Source organism: Ascaphus truei, chromosome 6 (assembly GCF_040206685.1).
Source record: "Ascaphus truei isolate aAscTru1 chromosome 6, aAscTru1.hap1, whole genome shotgun sequence".
NCBI lineage: Eukaryota > Metazoa > Chordata > Amphibia > Anura > Ascaphidae > Ascaphus > Ascaphus truei.
This window is the reverse complement of record NC_134488.1, coordinates 43248291-43264818: the sequence shown is the minus strand read 5'-3', so window position 1 is coordinate 43264818 and position 16528 is coordinate 43248291. Positions and strand designations below refer to the sequence as shown.

Here is a 16528-nt window from a genome sequence, read left to right as displayed (position 1 = left end):
ACGTTGCTTTACTTGGCTAATGCATTGCTAATGAGTTGTCTTTCACAGGTTGTATAAAAGGAGACTGTATGATTGAAATTGGCTGCGGACCCACTATTTTTCAAGTGATTTCCTCTTGCGAGCATTTCAAGAAAATCTATCTGACGGATTATTCGGAGGCAAACCTTCAGGAAGTTGACCGGTGGCTAAACGATGAGGAGGATGCTTTCGACTGGACACCATACATGAAATATGTGTGCAATTTGGAAGGGGGCAGGTGTGTATTTAGATCAAAGATCTGTGGATACCACTTTTTATTTAATTTTTTATTCCCAGTCTCCTGGCTGCAAAGACAACAATACCAGAGCAGAAAAACAGGGGGTAGATATAGTGAAGATAGACACAATCTTGCTGCTTCCATGTGTAGGGTAGGAAGCTCAAAAGTGACACGCTCATTCGTTTGTCGTTAGCCAGAATCTTTGTCTGCCGCTTAACCGCTGTATGTCATCAAACAATGGGGTGAAACAGGTTTGGGGACCTGCAGATGACATGTAAATACTCATGTCAGCGTTCCCCAACCTTCTTATGGAAACACTCCAGCCAGACCAGATTTTAGGAATAATCTATGAAATGCCAAGCAGACATTTGCAGTTATCTTGTACGTAACTGTGTGATTGGCTGTTCTCCCTGAAACATGGCCTGGAATGAGGAATTGAGAGACCTTACCCTATTCGTTTGATATCGTTGTTGTACCTTGTATGGTGGATAGATTGTATTTATTTTACCCACTCCTTGCCGTGCATGTGCCAACTCACACTGGGAAAATCCCATCCAAATCCCAGTGCCTGGTCTCCCGGTGAACTTGGTAAAGTCACTTTATCTCCCAATGCTTCAGGCACCATAGTCATTGTAAGAGCTTGGGGAAGGGACTCATTATGCCTTTTATGTACATCGCTGTGTACATGGGGGGGGGAGAGGAGGAGATATTCTTGTTCTTATAAAGTCATTCAGGCACTGAAGAGATGAACCAATGTCCTTTTCAGAACTACTCCCGAGGAGAAATCGGACAAGATAAGGAAAAGCGTCACACTCATGAGATGTGATGTCACCCAGGCGAACCCAATGCAGCCAGCTGTACTTCCACTGGCAGACTGTGTGATCATATCAGAGTGTCTGACCTCGGCTTGCAAAACCTTGGAAGATTTCACTGCAGCTCTTAAGAACATTTCATCCTTGTTAAATCCAGGCGGGTACCTCATTCTGTCTGATATTTTAGGGGGTTCCTACTACCTCGTGGGGGAAGCCAATTTCCCAGTTTTGCCACTTGAAGAGAAGTTTATCAAGAGAGCAATGGCCGATGTTGGATTTACCATAGAAGAGTTTAAAGCGCTTTATCCAGAGCAGAGTTACATGGTGAACACATGTGACTGCCAAAATATCTTCTACTTACTGGGCCGTAAACTCTGAGGCCTGGTAATCCTGCCACAATAACAGAATATTTCATATTTACAAATATTATCTACACATCACTGCTACTCATTGGAATTATATATAGATATATATATAGATTAGATCCATATATATCTTTTTACATAGGAATGGTACTAGGCCATGCATAAAATGAATAAACACACAATCCCAGCAAGCTCTAACCGCAGAACCCACCACAGTGTGTGTGTGTGTGTGTGTGTGTGTGTGTGTGTGTGTGTGTGTGTGTGTGTGTGTGTGTGTGTGTGTGTGTGTGTGTGTGTGTGTGTGTATAAAATCAAAAGGAGTGCTACTGAGCGGGGCCAAATGTATACAACAAAAGACAAAAATACCCAATGCTACATGTATGAAATGAAGGCTGCACTCTGGACCATATAGAATTATCTCCCAGATAAGACAGGGGCGTTCATCTTAATAAGAGAAGTCCTCGGACCATTTATGGAGTATGAAAAGGACCAAGAAAGCACAACATTTCGGGGTATTCATCGTTCCTCGGGAACCAGTTAATACCCAGAATACCCCGTTGCACATTGTCTTTTTTATACCCCATAAATGGTCTGAGGACCTCCTTTTAATTCAGACGAGGGTACCTAACTTTTATCCAGATTAATGCGGTATAGTGACGGGCTGGGGAGATCCCACCATGAAGATATCCAGCACCATCTAAATATACCTACCAGATCCTGTTAATTTTCAACAGGAAGAACAAGCACAGGGCAAGAAGGACTTTTTTTGAACACTATAGAATACTTGTGTGTTAAATGTGGTTCTGTTCAACAACATGCACAAAATGTCTAGCAGGGTCCATCAACGCTTTGCTCTGCCCTGAGTGAGCTAATGTATAAATGTATCATTTATTAATGGGCAGGGAGTCGTTTAGGGAGCAAAACACAGACATTAGAAGCTGTCATTTGATTCCCCAACTTTCTCATCCATATCTTGGCTGAACTTTAGCAGGTATTGTGTGTGTGTGTGTGTGTGTGTGTGTGTGTGTGTGTGTGTGTGTGTGTGTGTGTGTGTGTGTGTGTGTGTGTGTGTGTGTGTGTGTGTGTGTGTGTGTGTGTGTGTGTCTCCAAGTCAGTACCTTAAAAAAAAAAAACTACATGTAATAAGGTTCAATCCCTTCTACAATTATGAAAAAAAAATTATGTTTACTAGTTTTCCTTATCTTTTGAAAAAGGATTCCTTCCTATTTCTAAAGCCTCCTCCTAAACTTCCTCTGAACCTTTCTATGTGGGGAAAACGCCCTCGGACTGTGATTAAACAACATGTAGATAAAACCAAGTGAAGCCTTAATTCTAGTTTGACGATATCACTGCCCTCACTTAGAAGGGAGAATTAGTGAAAAGGAAGGATGAGACGAACAGGGCATTCTGGGAGAGGTGATAGCAACCCGAGGTTCACGTGTACCACGCCCAATGTTGAAAACGAATGGATTGTCAGCATTGTATTGGAAAATATTTATATATTGCATTAAAAATGAATATTGCAGTGACAAAGCAAATGGCCCAACTCTTCTTAATTAATGTCTCCAACTGTGTCTGCTGCAATTCCTTCTATTTAGTGGTGGCAATCAATTTGATATTTTTATCACTCTGAGCGACCTGTGCTGAAGCAGGAATATCCATAAAACCTGGCCTGTTGGTGGCACCTTGAGGACTGAGTTTGAGACCCCTGGAGAAGGCAAGGGAACCACTTCACAGGTTCCCATATAATACTCAAATACAATGTAATATTGAAATGGTTTTCTGACTGCAATTTTCAACCACTAAACTGATTTTATAAACACACATCTGTCATAGCTTCACTTTAGGGCTAAGAAGGACTGCAGTTCAGAACACCTGCGGGACCCTCTGGTTAATCTTAAATGGGATTTAGGTAACCAGTTTCTCTATAGGATTTTTCAGGGCGTGATTATTGTCTTTGGCCACTAGGTGGCAATAAACCACCACCACACAAAGGCCAAAGTAAGCTCATAGCAATAAGGGTGTAGTTGGCGTCTTTGGCCACTGGGTGACACTATATCACTGCAAAAGCACCTATAGACTATATCCTGATTCTTTACGCCTAGAATAGATTCCCTGTAGGTTCTGATACCTTTATAGGAACCAACATTCGATGAGATCATCGTGTACAGAACTTTCCTAACCTCGTTGGGTGTTTAAGTGTATCGTGAAGTTGACATAATACCTCCAGGGGACACGCATCAAGGGTGACAAAATGGAGCCATTTGCATCAACCTGACACGGCAAAGTTTTGCGCCAATGGAGTTCTTCATGAAACTGCGATAGTGCTGATCAGGGCGCTATCACGGGGAAGCTCCCATTGTCTTCAACGGGAGTTCCCATGTGTTACTGCCCTGATCGGCACTATTGCAGTTTAATGAGTAACCCTGAGGTTGCTGTGCTCCAGGTTTGCTCCTTTTGCCCCAGTGAGGGTGGAGAGGAGGGGGGTGATTGAAGGGGTTGGGGAAGGAAAGTACAGTAATAGGAGATAGATCAATATTTGCCTGATAACGGCTAGCGGTTTCTTTCCCTTTTATTTGCCTCGAGACAATCGGCGCCCGAGATATCTGCAGGAGACGCGGTTCCGACGACGCCGGCGAGACTGACGCGGAAGAGAACGGATTTTTCTCTGGGCTATGATTTTGGACACTAGTGAGCAGAATAACTAAAGCCATTTCTAATGGGACAATCCAATTCCCCCCCCCCCCCCCGGTAACAAGTGCTCCCATTGAGCAGCGGCACTGTAAGGGTTAACCCTTGGGGCTACTGGAGGGGACACGGAAGTGGCATTAAAGAGGTGCAGTCACACACAGGCCCAAATGGAACTGGTGACAGGGATCATTTTCACAGGTTAAAAGTAAGTGCCTCCTCAATCAATAATCTAACGAGTTTAAGTTTTCAAATCAGCTTCACATTGCAAAGCCGGTATAACCGGCCTCAAGCTAAGGAGACCCAAACGCACAAAACAGCTGTCCGTGAGTGGGGTTACTGTCTCTGCCCTTCTTTAACCCAGGCTGCGCTGAAAAGCAGTGTATTACGGCAGGCAGAAGTTGAAATGGACATAGTGTCACCTTTGACATCGTCTGCTCATTTGCATGTCATTACCCAGAATCCCTGGCTGCAGGGGAAGCTAATAGATAATGGGGAAGGGCAGGGTTGCAGACGTGTCTGAGCTGTGTGAATGTGCTCCACCCCAAATCCTGAGCTGATGAGACTTCAATATACTCTTAGAGTTCAAGAGAATGTCCAAACAATGAAAGAAAACAGGACCCGGGAGAGAGAAAGCAGAGATACGGGCAGTAAACCCACACGCCACGATTCAGGCTGCAGTGAATACAGACATTCAAAAATAATGGTCAAATAATCAATTCAATTGAGAGAAAAAATGTATTTCTTTTATTACGGCATCAATAGCGCAGCACAGGGGTAAGGACACGCTCTGTGAAGTGATCCGGTTTGTTTCTTAATATGAAATCTTGACCTTGGATTAATTACTTTATCTCTCTGCACCTCAGGCACCAGAAATAGAGGGTAAGCTCTTGGGCACAGGAACGTCTTGTTTCTGAAGAATTCTATGCGCAGCGCCATGTACAATGTCAGCGCTAAATACCAAGAAAAAAATGTATTCTTTCACCTGTTTAACATGAGAATATTATCATTAGTTTAATCTGGTTCTGTTTGTCATTGCGTGTTAAAACAGGTGTGCTCAACTCCCGTCCTCAAGCCCCACCCCCCGCAGGTCTGGCTCTAGGGATATCCCTGCTTCAGCACAGGTAGCTCAGTCTTTGACTGACCACCCGATTGAGCCATCTGTGCTCGAGCTGGGACTGATTGAGCCACCTGTGCTGAAGCTGGGAATCCAGGAAACTTGACCTGTTTGGGGGATATTGAGGACTGGATTTGAGAACCCCCTGTTTTAAAACAATTCACTGACATTTCAGCACATAGAGGAGGCGGGCACCTTTTTAAAATGGAAAAATAAATAGTATGAAATAATATTGGTAAAATAAAAGAGGAACATGCCGTTCCTCTTCCCCCCTCAGAATCCGAACATTGTATTCTAGATGTGCCTACCCCTGAGATATGTAATAGCAGATGGGACTATTTATTACAGGATTGAAGATGCTGCAGACATCCGCCGGGCTATAACTTACTATTAATGCCAGAAAACCAACTGTTACAGTTCAGTTTTTTAACGACCTTGGCATTTTTGGAAGTTGGTACCAAGCGACGTCTCTTTCCCAGCGGCACGCTCAGCCAAACACTTCAAAACTTTACCTTTTTCCAATATATTGATGAGAAAACCTGAAGAAAATGGCAGAGGGGTGGCAGCACTTTGGGCAAAGACTCCCCCAATTAGCGAGAAGAAGAAAACAGTAATTGTGCTTTATTCCCAGAGAAAGACACCAAGCCAAATCCTTGCTTTGAGCATGGTTATATTTATTTTAACAAACACACACATACACACACAGCCCCTGTAAGATCAGAATCCAAATCCCCCACATCACATATATATACTGTATATCAAAAAGAGCGCTACAAGGATTGAGACCTCCTGTATAGAACAAGACAAAAAGCCGCCGTGCTACAGCCAATATAACATATTATATAAATACTTATCTGTTTATCTTCTCATAACCAAGGGTTATATTAGTTCAGTGCTTCGGCCCATATATTTGAAGACTGCACCCACATCCCGTATAGCCCATCTGTAGGTGCCAGCACTGCTGCCCCTGTACAAAGCTCTGATAGCCTCTCTAATATGTAAAAGTGAGTGTGACCCTCCCTGCTGGCTTCCTAAGGGGGTTACATGGGGGTGCAGTATATGGCTTCCTAAGGGGGTTACATGGGGGTGCAGTATATGGCTTCCTAAGGGGGTTACATGGGGGTGCAGTATATGGCTTCCTAAGGGGGTTACATGGGGGTGCAGTATATGGCTTCCTAAGGGGGTTACATGGGGGTGCAGTATATGGCTTCCTAAGGGGGTTACATGGGGGTGCAGTATATGGCTTCTCCGGGTGGGTTACCGTTACTCGGGCGCTGGATTCAGGCGGCTGGGCGAGGAGGTAGCAAGGTTGTAGAATAATCGGCGCCAGGAACTTTTGCAGCACAAGAGGCGTCTCCCCATGGTCAGGGACCGCTCAAACCCACAGTAATAACGCTGCACTGGATTTTATACCAGACATACATGTATACGGTTATTCCACCGGTGCCCACTCTTAACACGCAAATGGAGGTACGTTGATTTAGTTGCTCTAAGTAAGTGTGGGACCCGGCCCCCTTGTTGCTTGGGAAACCCTCAATGGTATTAATCCGATTACTCTGGGGCCCTACGGGTCTTATCTTACTTTGACCCGGTACCTGGTGACTATTGGGAAATGCCACTTCCACACAGACTGCTGTGGAGTATCAGCGCCGATCCGCGGTTTTCGAATGTCTCGGGGTAGGAGTTATAGGGAGAGGTTATAGGAGGAGTTATAGGGAGGGGTTACAGGAGCAGTTAGTGGAGGAGTTATAGGAGCAGTTAGGGGAGGAGTTATAGGAGGGGGTTACAGGAGCAGTTAGGGGAGGAGTTATAGGGAACGGTTGTAGGAGCAGTTAGGGGAGGAGTTATAGGGTGGAGTTAGGGGAGGAGTTATAGGGAGCAGTTATAGGAGTTATAGGAGCAGTTAGGGGAGGAGTTAGGGGAGGAGTTATAGGGAACGGTTGTAGGAGCAGTTAGGGGAGGAGTTATAGGGTGGAGTTAGGGGAGGAGTTATAGGGAGCAGTTATAGGAGTTATAGGAGCAGTTAGGGGAGGAGTTATAGGGAGCAGTTATAGGAGTTATAGGAGCAGTTAGGGGAGGAGTTATAGGGAGCAGTTACAGGAGGCGTTATAGGTGCAGTTAGAGGAGGAGTTATAGGGAGTGGTTATTTTTAAACTCTTGTGTCTAATCAATGTTTTTTCCTATGTCTGTGTTAATTAAACACACCAAGTCTGAGGTCAAATGAATCTTTGCTCCTAAGACATCAATGTAAAAAAAAAAAAAAAAAAACGCCATCTGTAGCTACCTTACAATTATCTCCAAAGAAACCTTTCTTTTTTCACTGAGATAAAAGTGGAAATATCACCAGATTTATACAAACCTTTACCAACAGAAATTCTCTCCGACTGTTACACATTAGTACTACAGATCCACAAACTGAACAGCAAATCGCATCAATAAATTGCTACTTTTTTTTTTTTAATTAGTTCCAATCTCCATTTCTGACTGCAAAAAATCTGGGAAACCTTTTGCCCTTGAGACTTTAATATTATTTGTTCACATTTTTATGACGCCAAATGGTCTGTGTTAAAATGGGTGTCGTTCTTTTAGCTGGCGAACCATATGGCATAGCAAGTGATAAATAAGGTATTGTGATAGTTAATGAACCTAATTGCTGGCAATGGTTTTAATACCAGGGATATGCTGCTGGGAATTTAGCATGGCATTAAACATGCAACAGAACGCCTCTGACTTGTGAGGCTTAATTTAAGTTCTGGAGAGAATAATTCGGAAGCCTCCCTGCTGAAGAAGCCACCTGCTGGTAGGCTGTGATTATACGGAATTACTAAAATCCCAATCAATTTTATATACGCTATTAACACTTGCTGTGCTGCCAATATTTTTTATTGAGCTGCGCTGGTTATGGCTCCGATAACGGGTGTTACATGGGGTTATTTATCCAAGTGCAAAACGGGGGCAGGGAAAACAGCGCCCGATTAATGAAATCAATTAATCCCACAGATTTTAATAGGGTTTTCATTGGTAATCTGGTGTAGGGTTTTTTTTTTTTTTTTTTTTAATGGAGGGGGGCAGGAGGGTTGTACGGACTAGAAAAGGGTTTTTGAAAAGCGGTGATCGCGATAATCTGCCTCGTTTTATACAGGAAAGAAAGTTGCCGTTTATTACACAGTGGGGTTTAGATATTTCGGACTGTGTGTTTCGGAAGATTGAGGCAAGATGTATGCGGTGAAACAGGAAGGCGGAAACGTGCAATAAATCCCTTTCCCTTTGAAAAGAAACTGGGGAAGCACATTTTGGAAATAATACAAATAAGTGGTACTCTAATACAGGGCGTCTCAACTCTGGTCCTCAAGACCCCCCCCCCCCCCCCCCCAACAGGTCAGGTTTTCAGGTTATCCCAGCGTCAGCACAGGTGGCTCAATCAGTCCCAGATTTCACACAGGTGGCTCAATCAGTCCCTGCTTCAGCACAGGTGGCCCAAACAGCTAGAGGGTCTTCCGGGGACAGGAGATGTCTTGGTAATAATGGGCCTCTGCATTCAAAAGTTACAAAGCAGGTACAAACAAAACAATTATACAGAACGTATCCCAGGAGAAATAAATGGACGTTTCGTCCTCCTTCATACGCAGCAGAAAAATGACATTCTGATTTCTGTGGCGGCATCAAACGCAAGGGACGTTCAAATCATCATTCCTCCGACGTAAAAGGATTTCAGCTATAAGTGGCTGTATGTGACTATATGTGGCAGGCGACCGCACGTACAAGTTTTCATACTCCCATTATAATGTGTGTGCGACTTCCTAATGTTGCCTATATAATCACTCCGGAAATCACAAGGGCGGCAAATCAGCTCATTAACCCTTTCCCTGGCAAAAGTAGTTGCGACAAGGATTTTCATATTTTTTTAATTAAAGATATATATATATATTTTTGTGTGTGTGTGTGTGTGTGTGTGTTTCTCTCACTCTCCCCTTCCCTCAGTCAAACACTAACACTGCAATATGAACAATACGAAATCCCGCTCCCATAACCCCCAAAGTGCATCGTGTCCCCTCGCTCCTCTTTATCCTCTCTGCGGTGCTGAGAATGGGATATACAGTATACTGGCGATTATGCTAGGAGACTTTCTGGCAGGTTCCCTTTACCTGTGGGGTCCCGTGAGATACGAGCGATCAGACACAATGCGACTCTTTATGCAACGTGTTTAGGGAGAAGATTTTCATAAGTCGAACAAGCACCGATTTACTGCTCACAAACATGGCGGCCCCCTGGATTTGGACGGGCATCTGTCAATCAACAGAACAAAAAAACTAAACTGCAAAATACATGTTTTGGATTCTTTGGGGCCCCAAGATGTTGTCATGGGGTCTGGCACTGCAGGGGTTACGTCATGCCCAAGGAGGGCATTTATTCCGTTTAGATCAGGTTCCATGGCGCATAAGGTGCAATCTGCAGTGCAGGGAAATGAGAGGGGAGGGCTCCTCAGTGACCGTGCTTTGCTGGAGATGCCCCTCCCGCACACACAGGGTTAACATGCTGCAAGGCCGCCTTCCCCGCGCTGGGGAAGACTGCTGTCTTGGTACACCGCTGCCTGGATTTTGTTCCATGGCTTCGCTAGCTTTGCTGTACTGAGCACAAGCCGATCACAGAGAGGATACGCCTGCTAGTAATGGTGCTATCTTTGAAGTGGGGCGAGACGATTTGTATCTCAATGTCGGTTACGGCCATTAATCTACACACTTGAAAGGTCCCCGTAGTGGGCAGAAATAAATAAATAAAATCCTTGTTCAGGGAAACGTCTTAGGGACTTGGGTCACTCGGAAGGGAAAATGTTCCTTATTGGTTATCATTAAATCACAATATTTTCCTCTTTCCCCTGCCCAGTTTCACCTGTGTACAGCATCTTTTAATGATGTGTCTCAGCCTGTCTTCTATGTATCCACTACAGCACTCTGCTTCACTTTAGCCGCCATATTTTTCTATCCCAGATTTCAGTTTGCCACTTCAGGTGAATTTTTTTTTTGATTTCTGTTCTTTGTTTACAAAATAATTATACAAATAAGTTGGTTTTTTTTTTTTGGTTTTTTTAAAAAGCCATTTTGAACCCCCCAAAGTGAGGGGGAAAAAAAAAACATTTTCCAAACACCGTATCACTGTAATAGTCTTAAGAAGGGTCCATTCACCCTTAAATAACGGACTTTCTATTTTCTTCATGAGCAATGCCCTTCTAGCAGTCTTGGGGTTCCGTTTCATTCCCTCTCAGGAGAAGGATGATACAAGCGTAGATATATATATATATATATTTCTTATTACTGCACACTTCGGGGTGTTTCTTTTCACGCTGGGACACGGTGAGTCACAATATAATGGTAGGTGCCTGCGTTGTGCTCACGAAACCCAACCATTTGGGCCGTCCCATTGGGAAATCATCGCAAACTCATTTCCACCCCGTGCATATTCTCTCGTCTGGATGAGTTTCCATCCATCTGTTTCAATGGCCCATTGCCCGCGCAGCAAGTCATTCACATCTTTGCCCTAGGGCACCAATGCCAGTTAACAATGGCTTCAGATAGCCAGGCTCATTTGCACTGTTAATGCCATGCCGTTTCCAAGAGGCAGGCCTGACGTGCCAAAAACTGGCATCTGGCACTGTGTGTTCCTTTCCTATGGAAACAGCCATTCAATGGCCATAAACCTGCTCCCTATTTGTCGTCTGATTCCTTAATGAGCGTTTTACTCATGAAGAACTACCTTACCAAGATAGATGGTTCCCCACTGTGACTATAATGGATGTTCCAGTAAATATTTTTTAAGGGAAAGCTTGCTACAGGGTAACTGGGTGCCACAGTGAAATGGCTTTTGGCACCAGCATCCATGCTGCAGATTGAATCTGAGCTGAAGGCACATAAAGACACAGAGCCTTAAAGGGGCAGTTCTAGGACCCAAGTGACATAAGGACAGTAGCATGTTTAACAGGTTAAATCGGACAACTATGGGTCATATCGAATCCCTTTTTGAAACTTTCAACATTATTTGCATGGTAAACAAAAGCTTTGTTTTTTACAATCTTTATGTAATGTTTTGGGGTGATAAGACCACTGGTGGAACGAGTGAAAGGGGGGCCCGGATAATACAACCCCCACCTTGGTTGCGACCTCCATCCACTTGTCGGGATGTGCCACGCTAAGCATTCTGGGACGCTCCTGTTCAGTGCTTGGCGGTGATTGATACGCCACCGAGCAGCGAAACATCTTGCGGCAGGATTCCTAAAGCAGCGGACCACCGTGTCAGACCGCACTGCGTCCCTTCAGGCCGCGGGATCCTGGTGCCCCAGCGGTAGTTCTGCCCCTGAATAATACTGTTTCTCCCTCCTCAAAGCTACAGGTAAATTACTGCTCGTTTTGTTTTGTGCTAAGTAATTATAGAACCATCACAAGTCAAACTGATAAACAGATGTAGTTGATATAAGTGAATTCAGCATACCTGGATAAAAGGGAATCCTATTTATTTTTCCACATAATAAACCCCCTATCAATATAAGTTGTCTTCTTTCTAGAGATTGTTAAAGTAAATAAATGTTGCTTATGTAACCCCCTGTGCTTATTTATTTATTTATAAAATATTTTACCAGGAAGTAATTCCTGTTGCTTGGCAAGCAACATATGCACTCTTCCCCCTAGCAGGTTCCTCTCCTATGGACATGTGACTATGATGAGCCGGTAGAGAGGCTGGTGAAGGAGGAGGGGCTAAGAGGGAGAGGGGTTATTAAAATGGGGCGGCCATGACAGAGACAGATCTTCGCGGGCCTGGAGCAGTGAGGCTCGCTCGAGGACGACCTGTGGGACGGGACCTGCACGCGTTCCGCGTGGGTGATATCGTGGTTGCTGAGAGGACAGAGAGCAACTTAAAGAGTCAGGAAGCCCAGCAGCTGCGATCGGGAGCCGTATGGAGGAGAGACAGCCGATAGAGGGGGGATATATAAAATATAGGCCCGCATACCCAGGATTGGGAGGCCTCTTAGGTTGACAATAAGGCTGCATTTATAGTGGAACGCGCTAGCTTCCGCGCTCCTCAGCGCAGCGCACGCTCAACTGCAGCAGGAGATATTTAGTGTCCGGCAGACAGAGGCGACAGGGAGGCAATTTTTGGGGGTCACGGAGCTGGTTCGCCCTCAATGGGCGAACCGCTCATGTGACCCTTCCGTCGCGCGGGAAATACAAACCTGTTTGTAGCGCGAAGCACTGGGCTCCCCGTAGCGCATGTGCACACGCACTATACCCAAATGCATTGGCGTCCTAGTGTTTCTTTTGGCGCGAGCTACATAGCTCGTGCCGTATCCTGCACTCTGGACGTTTATGGGAAATGTAATGAGAAGTAGTATGAGTTATACAAGTTTGTGGTGATCCTATTTCCAAGGATCACGAGGTTTCTGCTCCCCGGTTTAATATATAGTTATATAACAAAGTGTTGTTGCAGTTGTGTCCGTCACTGACTCCACGCAGAGGCGTCGTACTTATTACAGGCATAAGGACTCAGCCCCCCTCCACAGCACCAGGTGCGTAGTCTGGGGTACAGGAATAAAGAGGGGTGACCCTTATTTTGCTTCCATGTAAAAAATGCCAGTAAACGGGGCAGTGATGTAGAATCCGATACCCGAGCTGGTACAGCGGCCGACCAGAGCGCAACAAGAACCCGACGCATTACTGCTAAAAACTGCCACATGAAAATAGCTTTCCTCACACCAGTAGTGCTTTAAACCCACCTTACTACCAGTGGCCAAAGTTTCATGGTACCGAACACCCACAGAACCACTGCTTTTTATTTATTTAAATCAGACACATGACCGCTGCTTTCTTTGAAGCAGCAATCCTGTTTTCCTTTTCCTATTTATTTTTGCATTACAGGATTGAAGCAGGGGGTCAGTTATTTTCAGCTTCGTGGACCCCCTACATCCTGAGATTCTTACCTCTGTAGGGGGTGCCAGTAGCAGCTCCCGCTGGACCGTGTGGGGCTATTGAAATGGTGGATTCAAATCTCCCGCATCACGCGGGTCAATAGGAAGCCATGATGTCATCCCTTGCGGCTTCCTATTGGTCCGCATGATCCGGAGTTTAAAACCTATGGAGCCGGTCCCTCTCGGAGGGAAGTGTTTCGGAAGCAGGGGGTCCTGGGAGCTGAAATTAGCGCAGTTCGGTTCCGGCTCACCGCCTATTAAATACACACGTACTTCTGCTTTAAGTCACGTTGAACACTGATATCACGGCATGCTTTGAATGGTAACCAGAAAAAGTTTACATTGTACCCAAAAGATCTGGCCAAAAAAAAAAAAAACCTAAGCGGCTCTCTTTGCTTTCCTCCGGGCAGGTGGGGATAATCGCCTCCATTATTCCCCGCGCCTCCTCCCGGGGAAGGTTTTCTGCTGCAGAGTAAATAACTACGAGGAAACATTACCTTACTTTTAAGACTCAAGGTGATTATTAAATGCTGAGCGGAAATATGGGCCTCGGGATTTTTTTTTAGATATTTCCCGGGAGATTAATTCTAGGGGATGTGTCTGTGCCGGTGAGCCTCGAAATCTTCTGAAAATCTTAACCTTTTCATTGCTGCCGGGCCCGGCGCTTTCCAATGCATTGCCAGCAGTGAGAGGAGCTAATATGCAGAGTAAGGCCATGTTTGTTAAGTGGTGCTATGCCAGAACCCCCCCCCCCCCTCACTAGAACAGGCTGGAAGGCGGCTATTGTCGCCAGGCCGTGCCTAATGAAGCAGAGCAGTAGAGCTGCAGAGTTTGGGCAGTAGGGGGCATCACGGTCTATTTGAGTGACCTGAATGAATTGATTACCCCGCATGGCAATTTGCTGACTCGCTTCACATCTTCGCAGGGGGGGCGGGGGCTTTTAACAGGTGAGGCAGCGTCACAACTTCTTTAAAGCAAATTGCCGGCACGTGGCCCATTGCTGGAGAGCACCTGCTCCTCATCAACAGGACAGGCTCAGCTGCTCCCCGATTGTAAGTCTCTGTGTCACGCGGCCCTGTCCGTTAACCCCTGGGCTGCCAGACATTCATTTAGATATTTTGTTTACAGAAATCAGAGTAGACACTCAGTGTTAATATAGGTATTATATCATATTACATTAGATTAGATTATTATTGCATTATTATTATATACATTATTATTATTGCATTATTATTATATACATTATTATTATATACATTATTATCATTATACATTAGATGATTATTATTACATTAGATTACAATTAGATTGTAAGCTCTTCGGAGCAGGGACTCCTTTTCCTAACTGTTACTTGTACTGTATCTCTGAAGCACTTCTTCCCATTATGTGTTATTTGTATTATTTGTTATTTATATGATTATGTGACGTGTATTACTGCTGTGACGCGCTATGTACCTTAATGGCGCTATATAAATAAAGACATGCATACATACATTATAAATCATTGGTTTGTAAACACGGTGAGCGGAGATTTGGGAGGGCTTGGGTTTCCCTCTGGCCCTTCTGCGTGATATCACCGTGTGCTGGACAGGAGTTTGCACAGGCAAAGCCCCATTCTCTCCTCCCCACATGTCATCGTCTCTAATAAGGACAAGGTGGGCTAATCTTCGAGAAGCCCCTAACCCTGGCCTGCATAACTCCAGTCCTCGAGGGCCGAAAACAGGCCAGGTTTTTTAGGATATCCCTACTTCAGCACAGCTGGCTCACTGAGCCACTAATTGAGCCAGCTATGCTGATTTAGAGATATCCTGAAAACCTGGCCTGTTTGCAGCCCTTTAGGACTGCAGTTGTGCAGGCCTGCCCTAACCCTATTCAGAAGAAAAAGCTGTGTGTGCTGTGCACGCGCATAGTAAGTGAAACTTCTTTGACTTTTGTCACAGAAATTGACTTATAACGCGCGTGCTCGGCACACATGTGTCAGTCAGTGTATGTGTCAGTCAGTGTATGTGTCAGTCAGTGACTATGTATGTGTGTCAGTCAGAGAGTATGTATGTGTGTCAGTCAGAGAGTATGTATGTGTGTCAGTCAGAGAGTATGTATGTGTGTCAGTCAGAGAGTATGTATTTGTGTCAGAGAGTATGTATGTATGTTTGTGTATGTATGTGTGTCAGTCAGAGATTATGTATGTGTGTCAGTCAGTGTGTGTATGTGTGTCAGTCAGTGTGTGTATGTGTGTCAGTCAGTGTGTGTATGTGTGTCAGTCAGTGTGTTCATGTGTGTCAGTCAGTGTGTTCATGTGTGTCAGTCAGTGTGTGCATGTGTGTCAGTCAGTGTGTGCATGTGTGTCAGTCAGTGTGTGCATGTGTGTCAGTCAGTGTGTCAGTCAATGTGTGTGTGTGTGTGTGTGTGTGTGTGTGTGTGTGTGTGTGTGTGTGTGTGTGTGTGTGTGTGTGTGTGTGTGTGTGTGTGTGTGTGTGTGTGTGTGTGTGTGTGTCAGTCAGTGTGTGAGTGTGTGTGTCAGTCAGTATGTCTCTCTCTGTGTTGTGTGAATGTCTCTCTGTGTCGGTCAGTGTGTGTATGTGTGACAGTATGTGTGCGTATCAGTCAGTGTGTGTGTGTGTGTCAGTCAGTGTGTGTGTCAGTGTGTGCATGTGTGTCAGTCAGTGTGTGCATGTGTGTCAGTCAGTGTGTGCATGTGTGTCAGTCAGTGTGTGCATGTGTGTCAGTCAGTGTTTGCATGTGTGTCAGTCAGTGTGTGTGTGTGTGTGTGTGTGTGTGTGTCAGTCAGTGTGTGTGTGTGACAGTCAATGTGTGTGTGTGGCAGTGTATGTCTCTCTCTCTGTGTTGTGTGAATGTCTCTCTGTGTCGGTCAGTGTGTGTATGTGTGTCAGTCAGTGAGTGTATGTGTGTCAGTCAGTGTGCGTGCATATGTGTGTCAGTGTACGCGTGTGTGTGTGTGTGTGTGTGTGTGTGTATGTGTGTCAGTTAGTGTGTGTGTCAATCAGTGTGTGTATGTGTGTGTGTGTCAGTCAGTGTGTGTGTGTATGTGTGTCAGTCAGTGTGTGTGTATGTGTGTGTGTGTATGTGTGTGTGTATGTGTATCATTCAGTGTGTGTGTGTGTGTGTGTGTATGTGTGTCAGTCAGTGTGTGTGTGTCTATGTGTGTCAGTCAGTGTGTGTGTGTATGTGTCAGTCAGTGTGTGTGTGTGTGTCAGTCAGTGTGTGTGTATGTGTGTCAGTGTGTGTGCATGTGTGTCAGTCAGTGTGTGTGTATGTGTGTCAGTCAGTGTGTGTGTGTGTGTGTGTGTGTGTGTGTGTGTGTGTGTGTGTGTGTGT

The 16528-nt window shown here is 45.0% G+C and overlaps 1 protein-coding gene across 1 annotated transcript in view; it reads left to right on the top strand.

Moving 5' to 3' along the window:
• The window catches only part of LOC142496938 (nicotinamide N-methyltransferase-like), a 68805-nt gene extending 65762 nt beyond the window's left edge, over positions 1-3043 (top strand). Inside the window, exons 3-4 of the mRNA XM_075604053.1 lie at positions 49-256; positions 1023-3043. Of these exons, the coding sequence (XP_075460168.1) occupies positions 49-256; positions 1023-1446 (632 nt within the window). The 3' untranslated portion in view covers positions 1447-3043. The remainder of the gene's footprint in view (positions 1-48; positions 257-1022) is intronic.
• Positions 3044-16528: the final 13485 nt, after the last annotated feature.